This window comes from Glycine max, chromosome 1 (assembly GCF_000004515.6).
Source record: "Glycine max cultivar Williams 82 chromosome 1, Glycine_max_v4.0, whole genome shotgun sequence".
NCBI classification, from domain to species: domain Eukaryota; kingdom Viridiplantae; phylum Streptophyta; class Magnoliopsida; order Fabales; family Fabaceae; genus Glycine; species Glycine max.
Window position 1 is genome coordinate 51,222,444 of NC_016088.4, and position 12,109 is coordinate 51,234,552.

The 12,109-nt window shown below is 28.5% G+C and overlaps 1 protein-coding gene across 1 annotated transcript; it reads left to right on the plus strand.

Moving 5' to 3' along the window:
* Positions 1-3,054: 3,054 nt before the first annotated feature.
* LOC102660922 (protein FD) lies at positions 3,055-5,258 on the plus strand. Its single transcript, XM_006573479.2, has 3 exons — positions 3,055-3,661; positions 3,976-4,053; positions 4,804-5,258. Exons 1-3 carry the CDS (start codon positions 3,257-3,259, stop codon positions 4,873-4,875), a joined length of 555 nt encoding a protein of 184 aa, XP_006573542.2. The 5' UTR covers positions 3,055-3,256; the 3' UTR covers positions 4,876-5,258.
* Positions 5,259-12,109: the final 6,851 nt, after the last annotated feature.

Genomic DNA, 12,109 nt, shown 5'->3' on the forward strand with positions numbered 1-12,109 from the left:
TCCTTAAAACATTATGGAACGGCTCTTCTCGTGGCTCAACAAGTGGATTAACATCAGCCTTTCTTTTATTTTTTTCGAAAGTTGATTTCAACAGATTCGTACAAATCGTGCTAGGACTAAGTGTACGTTTTTTTTGGATTGTTTAAAAGTTTTTTTATTAGTTTATAATTTTCTTTGAATAATTTATAAACTATTTTTTTATCAAATTAATCTGGTTTAGTACACAAATTTATTTTAATAATTTAACTTGTTTTTATAAAATACTTGTTTGTTACTATTTTTTTTTCAATTTTATCTGGTCACTAATTTATTTTAATTTTTCTTCTATTATTCTTTTATTCAATTTTAATATTATTTTACTTATTTTAACATTTTTACCAGCATACGACAACCAACTTGTTAATTATTATTGTTACATTGTTTGTCAAGGTTAAAAATTCTTTGAATTATATTAATTTTATAAATTTTTAAATATTAAAAAATTATTTTAAAACATAATTTAATTTAATTCTATTTTTTTAAAAAAATAATAATTTAAAACAATGTCAGTTCAGTAAAATATTGATTTTAAATAATATGAGTAAAATCACCAAATTTTTATCATTCTTTTATGATACAAACTTTAAAAAATTATTATCCTATTTTTTAAAATAATAAGTTATTAAAAATAAATTAAAATATTAAAAATATTATATATGTTGTTTTAACATTTATCAATTGTCTTATCAGTTAATTTTATCCAATTCTTTTAATTAAATCAATTAATTTATAAAATTTCAGCCTTAAACTCCTAAAGTTTTCATTTAATTTATTAGTTAATTTTGTTTATTTTCAGACGGCAGTGCAACATCATTAGCTACTGCCGATCCTTCCTCGTCTTAATGCACACAGTAAATAATTGTTTCTCACTCAACCAGTTCTTAACTGGCAAAGAAATGTGAAACCAAACACTATATTGTGAAACATGCATATTAGCTGCACAAGGCGCAATACATATACTTCATTCTTACGCAATTAATTGTTTATGATAGTATTCTTTTTCAACTATAAATTGCCAATTGAGACAATTGTTAATTATCAATTATTCATACCAAAAGACGAGATACATGATGAAAAACTTCATTTCCTTAGCTCTATTGCTATTTTTTTTATTAGAGGCAATAAATTATGACATAAGATTATGTTTGATACCCAAAAAATGTTTTAAGAAAAATAGATAATTAACTACTATTATCTAATACATTTCACAGTTCATGAATTTCACAAACTAATTAAGTTAATAATGGAATCCTAATAATAGTATTTGGTATATATATTACACTTTAATCCAACCATTTTCATAGTTCAACACTCTTAATAAAAGTACCTACTGTTATAATTTAAACAAATTTCCAAAGGTTAAACCCATTATCATTCATGCATTTTGTTTGTGTCTAGATCCCATTAAGGGAATTACTATGGACTCAGTCCATTGTAATTAAAACAAATTACCAAAGGCTAAACTCATTGTAAATCAATGACTTAGCACACTATAATCCTACAACTTACCGACATTAACCCATTGTGATTTCTGCCTTGTCCTTTCTATGACTTTGCGGATCTGCACAACCAAAATAAACAAATAAAATATGAAATTGGGATCTATCATCAATTAAGCATTCCAAAACTTTATTGATGACATCATTAAAGGTTAAGCCCTTAATAATTTAAAAAGTCTTCATTTTTTTTATTTCTATTGTTTTGTAATTGGACAATTTTGGTCATTCAAAAAATAAATATTATTATACATTTGATTCTTAACCTTTTAAAATTTAGTAACGTTGATTCACCATTAATTTATTGTCAATTTTTTAAACAAAAATTAATGATATAATATCTAATTGATGATATGTTGATGTGACATATTATATATATACATACATGATATTAATTTCTTTATTGTCACATCAATACAATCACAATTAAATATTTTATTAGTTTTATTATAAGATTCAATTATTTAATTGATTAGGATTATATAAAGAAAGTTATTAATTTAAATGATAATAATAAATTTATCTTATATTTATATATTGGGTAAATATTTAAATTCATCTTTGAAAGTGCGAGACACTGACAAAATAGTCATTTAAATATGAAAAATTTAAATTTAGTCTTTGAATATGCAAAGTGTAACAAATTAGTCTTACAAATAATTTAATGATAAATTGATCTCTAAACTTTACAACTTAATGCTAAACTTATCCTTGAAAAATATAATATCAAATTAACCCTCAAACATTACAACTTAACGAAAAAATGATCTTACAAATTTAACACTGAATTAATATGTCTCACTTTTTTGCATATTTAGATACTAAATTTATATTTTTTATCTTTTAAGGACCAATTTGTCATCACATCACACTTTTACCCATGTCATTAATATTCTTTTTAGATATGAACACTTTTGTCTCTTTTAATTAATTGTGTTATCACTACCATTAAGTAGAGGTATTATAGTTTGTAAATACTTAATGTGAGAAACAATAGGAATTAAGTCTTATTAAAGAAAAACATCATATTTAATTTGAATCTTATAATTAAGGACAAAAGAAGTAAGGGTAAAGTCGATGAAATTGAGAAAAATAAGTTTATTATAATTAATTTATGGTCCATTGGGTAGAGTGAAAAAAATAGAATGAAAATAAATTGAGATGAAAGTTTTGAATTAAAAATAAAATATAAAAGTGTAGATTTTAAACGAATCAATCCTTAGTATATCTTTTAAATTAAAGTAAAAAGTAAAAGTATAAATTTCACAAAATTTTATTGTTGATTTCATGTATTTTTTAGTCTCTTTCACCTCAACCAAATGATTCTTTATGGTATATTTAGTTGTGTGAAAGATTTCTATCTATTTTCAACTCTCATTCAGCTCTACCAAATGATTTCTTATGGTAGGTTTAATTGTGTGAAAGAAAAAAATATTTAAATTAAAATATAAAAAAATAAGTATAAAACCCAGGTTACTTTTAAAAAATGTGTCCCTGAGTGATAACTTCTCCCCGCAACCAAAGCATTCCTTAACGGGGTGGGAGCAGAGTGAGGTTAGGGTTTCTGGCTCACGCGTGTGTCACGTGTGGAGAGTGAGATATGACCACTCACACAAGTGCACAGAGGGTTGGAAAATATTAAGCAAGCAAAGCAATGATAGTGTAACGGTACTCCACTCCCCTTGCCCCCCCCCCCCTCTCACTTCCCTTTCCCATTCACCATGGAAGAGGTGTGGAAAGACATTAACCTGGCTACCTTAAATGAGCAAAGCACCATTAGTACTCGCCCCAACGTCGAAGGCGTTATGTTTCAAGACTTTCTGGCTCGACCCTTCACCACCATTGACCCACCAAACACCACCTTACTTTCCTCTGCCTCTTCAGAAACCGCCGCTAATTCTCTTTTCTCCCCTGCCTCTCCTGCCCCACCTCTCGTCACTCTCAGCTTGAGCTCTCTCCCTCATCACCACCACTTCCGTTTCGAACACCCCTCCTCACTCCCTCCTCCACCCTCCAACAAAAGATTTGCTCAACCTGCTGACCATTGCAGCACCATAGGCGACAGAAGAAATAAGCGCATGATCAAGAATCGCGAGTCCGCTGCACGATCGCGTGCTAGAAAACAGGAATAGTATCTATCTCGCTTCCTATTTCTGTATCATAGCAACATCAAAACAAACCACATTGACTAGTTAACTCTGTCATCTTTCATGTTTCCACGTGTGTTGAATAAAATTGTCTCCAAAAAAGGATGTCACTGGAAAACAAAAAATTGTATATATATATATATATATATATATGTATATATAAACATCGCTGTTGAGTGTTGACGGAATGAAACATATATGTAATCGGGTTATGTTATGCAGTTTATATCATTTTCGTTTTTTTTTTAATGAAAAAACAATGCTTAACATGTCTCGCTTTTTGGTTTCTTCAGGCTTACACGAATGAACTGGAGCTTGAAGTTGAGCACTTAAAGGAAGAGAACGCAAGGCTCAAAAGACAGCAACAACAGGTATAATTATGGTTCGAGAAATTACATTTCTATTCAGGAGAATAATAGAAATTAATAAAATGGAAGGATCACTAAACGTGTGAACTAATCAATTAACAGGGCGTTGTTGTAGTTTATAATTTTGAGTTTAAGTCTCTACTCTTGGGTATGTAACTACTTTGAGAGAGTTCAGTGTTCATAATGTTTCTACTCTGCTCAAGCATATGTCCCCATGCGATCTCGTAAAAAATAAATATAATTGAAGGACAATGCAACTAATAATATCAGGAAGAGAAATAAATAACAAAAATAATAGTAAGATTTTTATATATATAACTGTTTTTGAAAAGGAGTAAAGAAAATATCTTGAAAACATACTATGAAAATAAAGAAAAAAAGATATTTTGACAATCAAAGCTTGTTAACATATATCGAGAGAGTTGACAGAGAAAAGAAAGAAATATAAGAGAGTTGAAAGAGAAAAGAAAGAAATATAAGTATGATAGGTGATATGATTTAACGGGATGAGAGAGATTAAGAGAATATAAGATTTTCTATTTAAGTATTTGAAACTTGAGTGTGGAAATATCAACACCCAAATAAAATAACTCGTGTTGTTGTTATCCCGCGAAGATAGTTAATTATTGGTAACTGCACATACTTGATAACAGTAGTTCATTCTTTTGGTAACAGTAACTGTGTGTGTGTGTGTGTTTTGATATTGCACTACTAGTAAAAGGTGATTGTCCCTATTATACTATGTGATTGCAGTTGTATGAAGCCGCAGTCAGTGAGCAAAAGAAGAAGGGCACCCTATGTCGAGCATCTACGGCACCATTTTGAGGAGTCTCTATTTACTATTTAGTGTCCACCTCGATCAGATGCGGCCCCTGAATCTCCGGTTTAGCCTTTTGAGTGAAGATGATGTAATGGGTTTTAATGCATTTCTAGACTTGTGGTCATGACCCTTCAACGTTTAAATCCCTCCCTTTATCGACGTTAGAGAGTAATTTGGGGAATGTATGAGATATTAATGCGAAGTAAGAAGAACGGGCTTTTGCGTTCCCTGAGGGGAACTTATTTTGATGGGTCTTTATATGGTATTGCCCTCTTAACTAGTTTTGACGTTTCTTCTCTATCACTGAACTTTCTTCATGCGGAAAGCTGTCTGTTTGGTGAACTATCCATATTCTTTTCCTTCAAAAGAAACTATCCATTCTTAATTACCCTAGCTGGCTAGCATATCTAAGATTGCTTTAGTTATATATTTTAATCATAAGTAATGATATGGAAACACTATTTTAATCTAAACACTCTATATTATAACTAAGATATTGGGTTCAGTAGAATTAAACTTGGTTCTTTCAAACTAAATTTAGAGGGATAAAAAATGGGTGATCGGAGGAAAGATTTCACTAAAAATTAAAAGTGGTAAGACAAATTTTGTTATATTTTAATAATTAATAATGTTAGTAGATATTTTATATCAACAAATAATAATCAAGTAGTTTAACTCAATCGTGAACGTGGTGTATGAATATGATAAATTTTCTTAATTACATGTTTGATTCTTAGGTATATATAAAAAATATCAATAACTTAATAGATGTATTCATCATAAGCTTTATCATATTAGTTTATTATACTTAATAAATGAACTTATTTTATTAATTTTAAATATTTTCAAACGTTGCTTAAAATAGTAATTAAGCTTTTTTCTGAACAAATAGTAGTCAAGCTTATAATGCAATAATTATAGTTAAATTTTTTATTTTTAATACTTTAATAAAAAAATTATCTATTAACCCATTTAGTATTACACTATTTCTTATTTTTAGCAAAATATTTAATTTTTGAATAAAAATAAAAATAATTTAAAATTATAATTTTTAAATAATATTCTTGGTTACAAAAAATTATATAATAATTTTTTATTTGATTTTATAATTTTAATTCATATAGTCAATTAGTGATTACTTAATTATTATTCTGGCAAGTAGGAAGAGCCAAAGAGGAAACCAAAGAGTCTTATAGGCTGGAGGATATTTGCACGACGGGACGTTTTGTTCTTTCCCCCCACCATGGGCAACGAGTATTATTATGTCTGATTGATTCACATTTTTCTTTTAAAAAAAATTATCATTTAAAAAATTTAAATAAAAAATATTTTTTCAAATATGTTGCCAAATATGACTTTATCATGACATCATTGACATGAGGAAGTGGCCAAAAGCTTAATAGTAAATAGTTTTTAGTTTTAAAATTTAGTAAAATTAATTTAATAAAATGATGTTGAAAGGTTTTTTTCACCTGGAAGCGAAAAACTACATATTATTTTTTTTTGTTTTTTTAAAGAGTAAATTAAAATTAAAAAAGAATTATGATTATAAAAATTCTACTTAACTCATTTAGTTACAATTAATTTCATTTATAAAAAAAGTTTTTTTTAAAAAAATAATTATGTACTGTTATCGCCATCACATGCATTTCGATCGTATTATTTTCTATTACGATTAAAAGTAACATAAGACAGCCAAACATATTACACATGTTTCATGATTAATGAAGTCACACAGGATTTTAGCCAGTTGAAAATGAAAACAAACGGGTTTCGTTGCCTCAAGATTACAAGCATCAACTCGAAAATATAATAATTAATTATCGGATTTAATTTTTACATACTATGCATCAGTATAAAGATTTTTATTATTAATCAATTAAAAATTATATTAGTTATTATTTTTATGGCTAGTTTGGTTTAAAGAAGAAAGTGCAAGGAAAGAAGGGAAAATGAAAGAAAAGTAATAGAAAATGTGATTTTTTAAGTCGTTTAATAGAAAAGAAAATGAAAGGAAATAAAAATATTTATTTTGCTCTTATTGGTTGTGTAGAAAATGAGAGATGGTAATATATCTGTGCATGTGTAAAATGATATAAATATTCTAAATGAAAAATGAGATATGAGATGTAACATAAATAAAAACATTTTTACTTTATACATAAAAATAGTTTTACTCCCTTTCTTTTCTGCCCAATTTTTGTCAAAAAATAAATTTATGTGGGACTCGTTTCTATCCTTTACATAACGTCTAGTGATATTATATAAATTAAACTAACTAAAAATGTGAAATTAAATTGGATTTACAGAAAACATTATAATTAGAAATCATTAAAATTAAACATGTGTACTTTTTAAATGCATACGTAAAACACTGCGGATCTGATAACATAAGCATCCTAAAATAGATGAAGGCATGATGAACCATATCGTTATTGATAGTTGTTTTGCTGCAAAGTAGGTATGGAATGGGTCTCACAGTCTTATCTTCCTTCCAATTTTGGATAGAAAAGAAAAGAGAGAAAGCTCGTTTTTAATACATAGATAAAAACACCTTTATTTTTCTCACATCTCATTCTTTTTTTACATTAATTTATACATATATTGTTTATTTCTTTTATTTCACTTTCCCACACACACAAAAAAAAAGAATTTATCTTTTTTTTCCTTTTATTTTCTTTTCTATCGAATAACTTAAATTTTATTTATTCCTATATCACTATTTTTTTTATTTCCTAAAGCAAGCATACCTTTAAGATTTAGCTATCTCTCACATAACAAACTTAAACTTGATACAATGCAAAAAAAACATTTTATTCCATTAACCGCTCACGATCCATGTGAAGTTTTCCAATTAGTAATTGAAATCACCTTATTGCCACAAGCACAACAAATTATGAACATCCATTTAACATTATTTATGCAGACATTTGGGGCTTGAAACAATACGGTCATAAATATTTTCCAAATGTAAAGTTGGTTACAACACAAAATGCAGATATTACTATCAAACAAATCAATTTGGTAGAAGGTTGTTTTAACTTAGAGGTTTTAAATTATTATCTCTAGTGTAAGATACATGTATGGTTATTCAGCAAAAATAAAAATAAAAAAATACACGTATGGCTAATTGTTTGCGGTTGATTATTGTTAATATGGAAGCCCAATTGCTTTTAAATTGAGTGATACTCATTTTAATAAAATCAATTTTAAATTGTTAAATATAATTAATATGGATATTCATTTTTTTTACAAATTCTATATTAAAATGTACATAACATTCAGAATTTAATTAGAATATACTATATTGTAAAATAAACTATCTTATCATCTAATCCATGGGTTTCATATATATAATAAGATTATTATATTTAAAATATTTGCTTTAAAAATTATATTTAATTATTTAGTAGTGTAACCACCGAAAGCCTGGATGTTTTGAATTCAAATCTTAAGTTATTTAGTTGTCTTGAATATTTAGAGCGAAAATGGATCTTATCGCATATTCTACACCAAAAAAGTGTAAATATTAGAAAAATTAACTCTAAAATAAATCCAAGGTGTTTGTGAAACAAAAACATAGGTGGTGGAGCATAATCTCGGTTGCAAGATACTACATATAACGGATAAGTTGCTATTTGGAGCATAATTGCTGTTGCTTTGCGGTCCCTAGGAATCATCAGATTCTGCTCCTTCCTAATTTGCTGGCTGGGGCCTTTTTTCTTTGATGCAGTTCAATTTGTGATTTTGTTTCGGAGGGGCCTAAAAGGCGTTTTGTTTTTTTTCCCTCTCCTTTCTTTATCGAAGTATATATATATTTTCATTTCATTTGTGATCGAATTGTTGTCCATCCAAGAGTGGACGAATACGTTCTTCCACACGGGGAATGTTCTCAGATTAGGTAATTTAGTCACGTATGACAGACAACTGTTAGCCCATATTTTTGATGAGATAAAAATATGCTCTAAATACGAATTTTGTCAGATTCTGTTCGAATCAAAAGAAAGAAGAGTTTATTGAAAGGGATTCACAGGTTCAAGGAAGTATTTACGAAGTATAAGGCTAAGACAAGAAAGAGGGCTTCGAATCATTGGGCGAATCGAGCTGGCGTATGGTCGAGTCGAAGTCAAGGCAACAAGATTTCTGGACTTAGCGCAATTTCTGACAAAACTTCACAAAATCAGTTCGACTTCGAGCAATGTGGATAACCGTTCTAAGAAGCAGTTATGTGCATGCAAGGTGTACGTGGCAGGACACTTGGCGTTAGGATAGTGTTCGACCGGTAGGGCAGTTTATTTTCGAATGTCTATATATAACAGTTTTTTAGTCAGATTTCGGGGTCGCAAATCATTTCTACAAATCCTTATACACTCAAAGTACCAAGCGCAGAGAGAAACGAGTACGCAAGGAGAATGTATGATTGTGAACCATTTTAAGTTTCTGTAAACTTTACATTTCGAATGCAATGCAATTTACGTTTCACTTTATAATTCCTGTCTTTTAAATGGTTCATTCGATCGAATGAACTCGTTGCTCCTTTACATTCTGCAATTTACCTTTCCCTTGTCAATTTACTTCCAGCATTTCGATTCTTTCAAATAATTTTGCTTTCTGCAAGCCTCAGAACCAATAAAGGTTTGTTACAATGATGAACATTCAAAGCTTTACATTTAAACGCAAACACACAAATGACATGCTCCTGAGATTCACTAGTTGATCTCGCAAGCAATTAACTTAGACTAGCGATTGTTTACCAAATTTCAGCGTAAACAACAACATAATAGCTTTTCCAAAAGGCAATGTGGTACACCACAAATGGGGAATATAATTGTTGATTATTATCAACATGCATATATCCCCTTTTTCACACGAGTAGAGATCCTTTTTGTCTTTCTCTCCTAATGGAGAGAAGACTAACCCTTACCACACCATTAAGCTAGGCCCACTAGGTTCCTTCAAAAACCTTTGACTGGACCGCAACAATAGGAGTGATTTTTGTTCTTTTTTCCTCCTAAATTCCGTCACGCCAAGTTCACTCATTCTTTCAAGGTGTATCTCACAATTAAAATATAAAATTTTGGAACAAAAACATGTTGGGTATGTCCACCTAACGTGAATGTTAAAGGAAAAGATTTCATCAATTGATTTCAATAGATGAAAAAATAAAAATATAATTTTTTTAAAAAATTAGGCATCATTAAATTTGTCAGACTTTTAGGTAACATAACAAGTCATGGGTTCCCAATATCAGTTCACTGATTGTTATTATTATCACTGATAACAGAGACTAAAACTATTAACAAGATATAGAAATTAAAAATACTAAATTTTTTGTTATAAAGACTAATAGTAAGGTGTTGATCCAGAATTTTTGGCTTTAGGTTGGAAACTTTAAATCAATAGATAAGTGTTTAATCTTACAACTAGTTACACTAAACCAAAACACTTTTAGAGTTCTTTGTTTTCAAAACTAGCAATCTTTAGATTTTTAATTTAACAAACAGTGTATCTTTTCAGAAACTTATTGCAATAACAAATTTTGTATTAAGTATAAAAAAAGTATTTGGACTACAATAGTTAATTTGTATAAATGTCAAACAAGTTTTATTGACAAATACAAGATAATACTTGAATTGTAAACATTTTCGAATACATAAACATGGTCACAATAACATAAGACTAGCTAAATATTCAAAATCAATAAAGAATGAGTCATAGGAAAAAGAATGAGTTATAAAAAGAAGAATGAGTTATAGATAGTTATAGAAAGGAGAATGAGTTATAGAAAGTAGAATGGAGATCAAAATCAAAATTGAAAATAAAAGAAATGAGCAAGAACTACATGTTTCCATTACACCAAATAAGCCACAGTTGCGGAAGAATTGATTTACAGGAAGTATGCAAATGTTCGTAACCAAATAAAAATTATACATTCTTGTCTATTTATAAAAACTAATTTCGACATGTCTTTGAACGCGAATTGATCCCTTTGGATTTCGTCATTTGTCTCACACTATTTCGTTGTTTTGAATAATTGTTAATCGTTTAGTAACGACTATTCTGAACATGTGATTCATCATTGTCGATTTCTTTTCTTTCGAATTAATGTACTCAAGGATATCATATCACCTCTTTGGAGCCTATCAAATTGAATCTATCTTTTTCAACCTCCTATATCTCTATTTTCATAATGATCCTTTTGTGAATTTCATGTTTTAGATATTACTAAAAAGATCTTTTTTATTGCATCATCAATATTCAATCTTAATAGAAAGAAAGATAATCGAGCATAATTTCAAACTAATTCATTCAAATGATCCTAACACTAGAATAAGTCTCAAATAATTGTGAAATAATTATTTGAACGTAAACTCATGTTTTACAGGTCAAAGTAAGGATAAAAATTAGAGTTTTATGAAGAAATTTTGTAAAATATAGTGTATTGTCGAGAAAATAGTTAGTCAGCGTAGGATTAATATTATAACTAAAGTGAGTTTATTCTCAAATCACATGTATCAAAAACATATTTTCTGATAAAATTTGAGATTTTATAAAACTAAAATCAAATGGCTGTGAATTAAATATAGAAAACAGTCAGATAAATCGAATAATTAAAATTATTAATGGAAAGTTTAATTTTAAGTTATAATGATAAATAAGAAATATAATTTAAGTTTCCTAAAAAGTATCAATTAAAAATAAATTTATTTAGTCAAAAGTTAGTTAAAACGCAGATGAAATTTTACCTGTGTTGATCTCTCGCTCAACCAATTTTTACGTCATCCCTCTCCAGTATTACTCAAAAGAAATGGACATTTTCATTTCATTTAATGAGCATATGACACATGGCTTAAAATGGAATGAATGGATGAGATTTATTCAGCGGCACATTCACTCACTCAATGCACATCTTTCTGCATGTTCTAAGTTTTTTTTTTTTCCTGAATCTGCACGTCTTAAGTCCAATTTACTATTTATTAAAAAAAAAAGTCCAATTTACTAATTCTCTTCTTTCTTTTTTTTATAATAAGTTGTCTTATTCTCCTCTTAGGACATTCATTTCACAGTGATAATGTATAACAGTCAAATCATCTTCTTCAGGTTTCCACTTTTTGTTTTCTCTATTAGCAGGATTATTTACTGCTTTAATGGATTCTAGGAATTTTCATACTGGATGCTACCAATTGTAGGTTAACATATGAAAAGATGACACCCAGCAATTCTTCATTTGATCTTCAT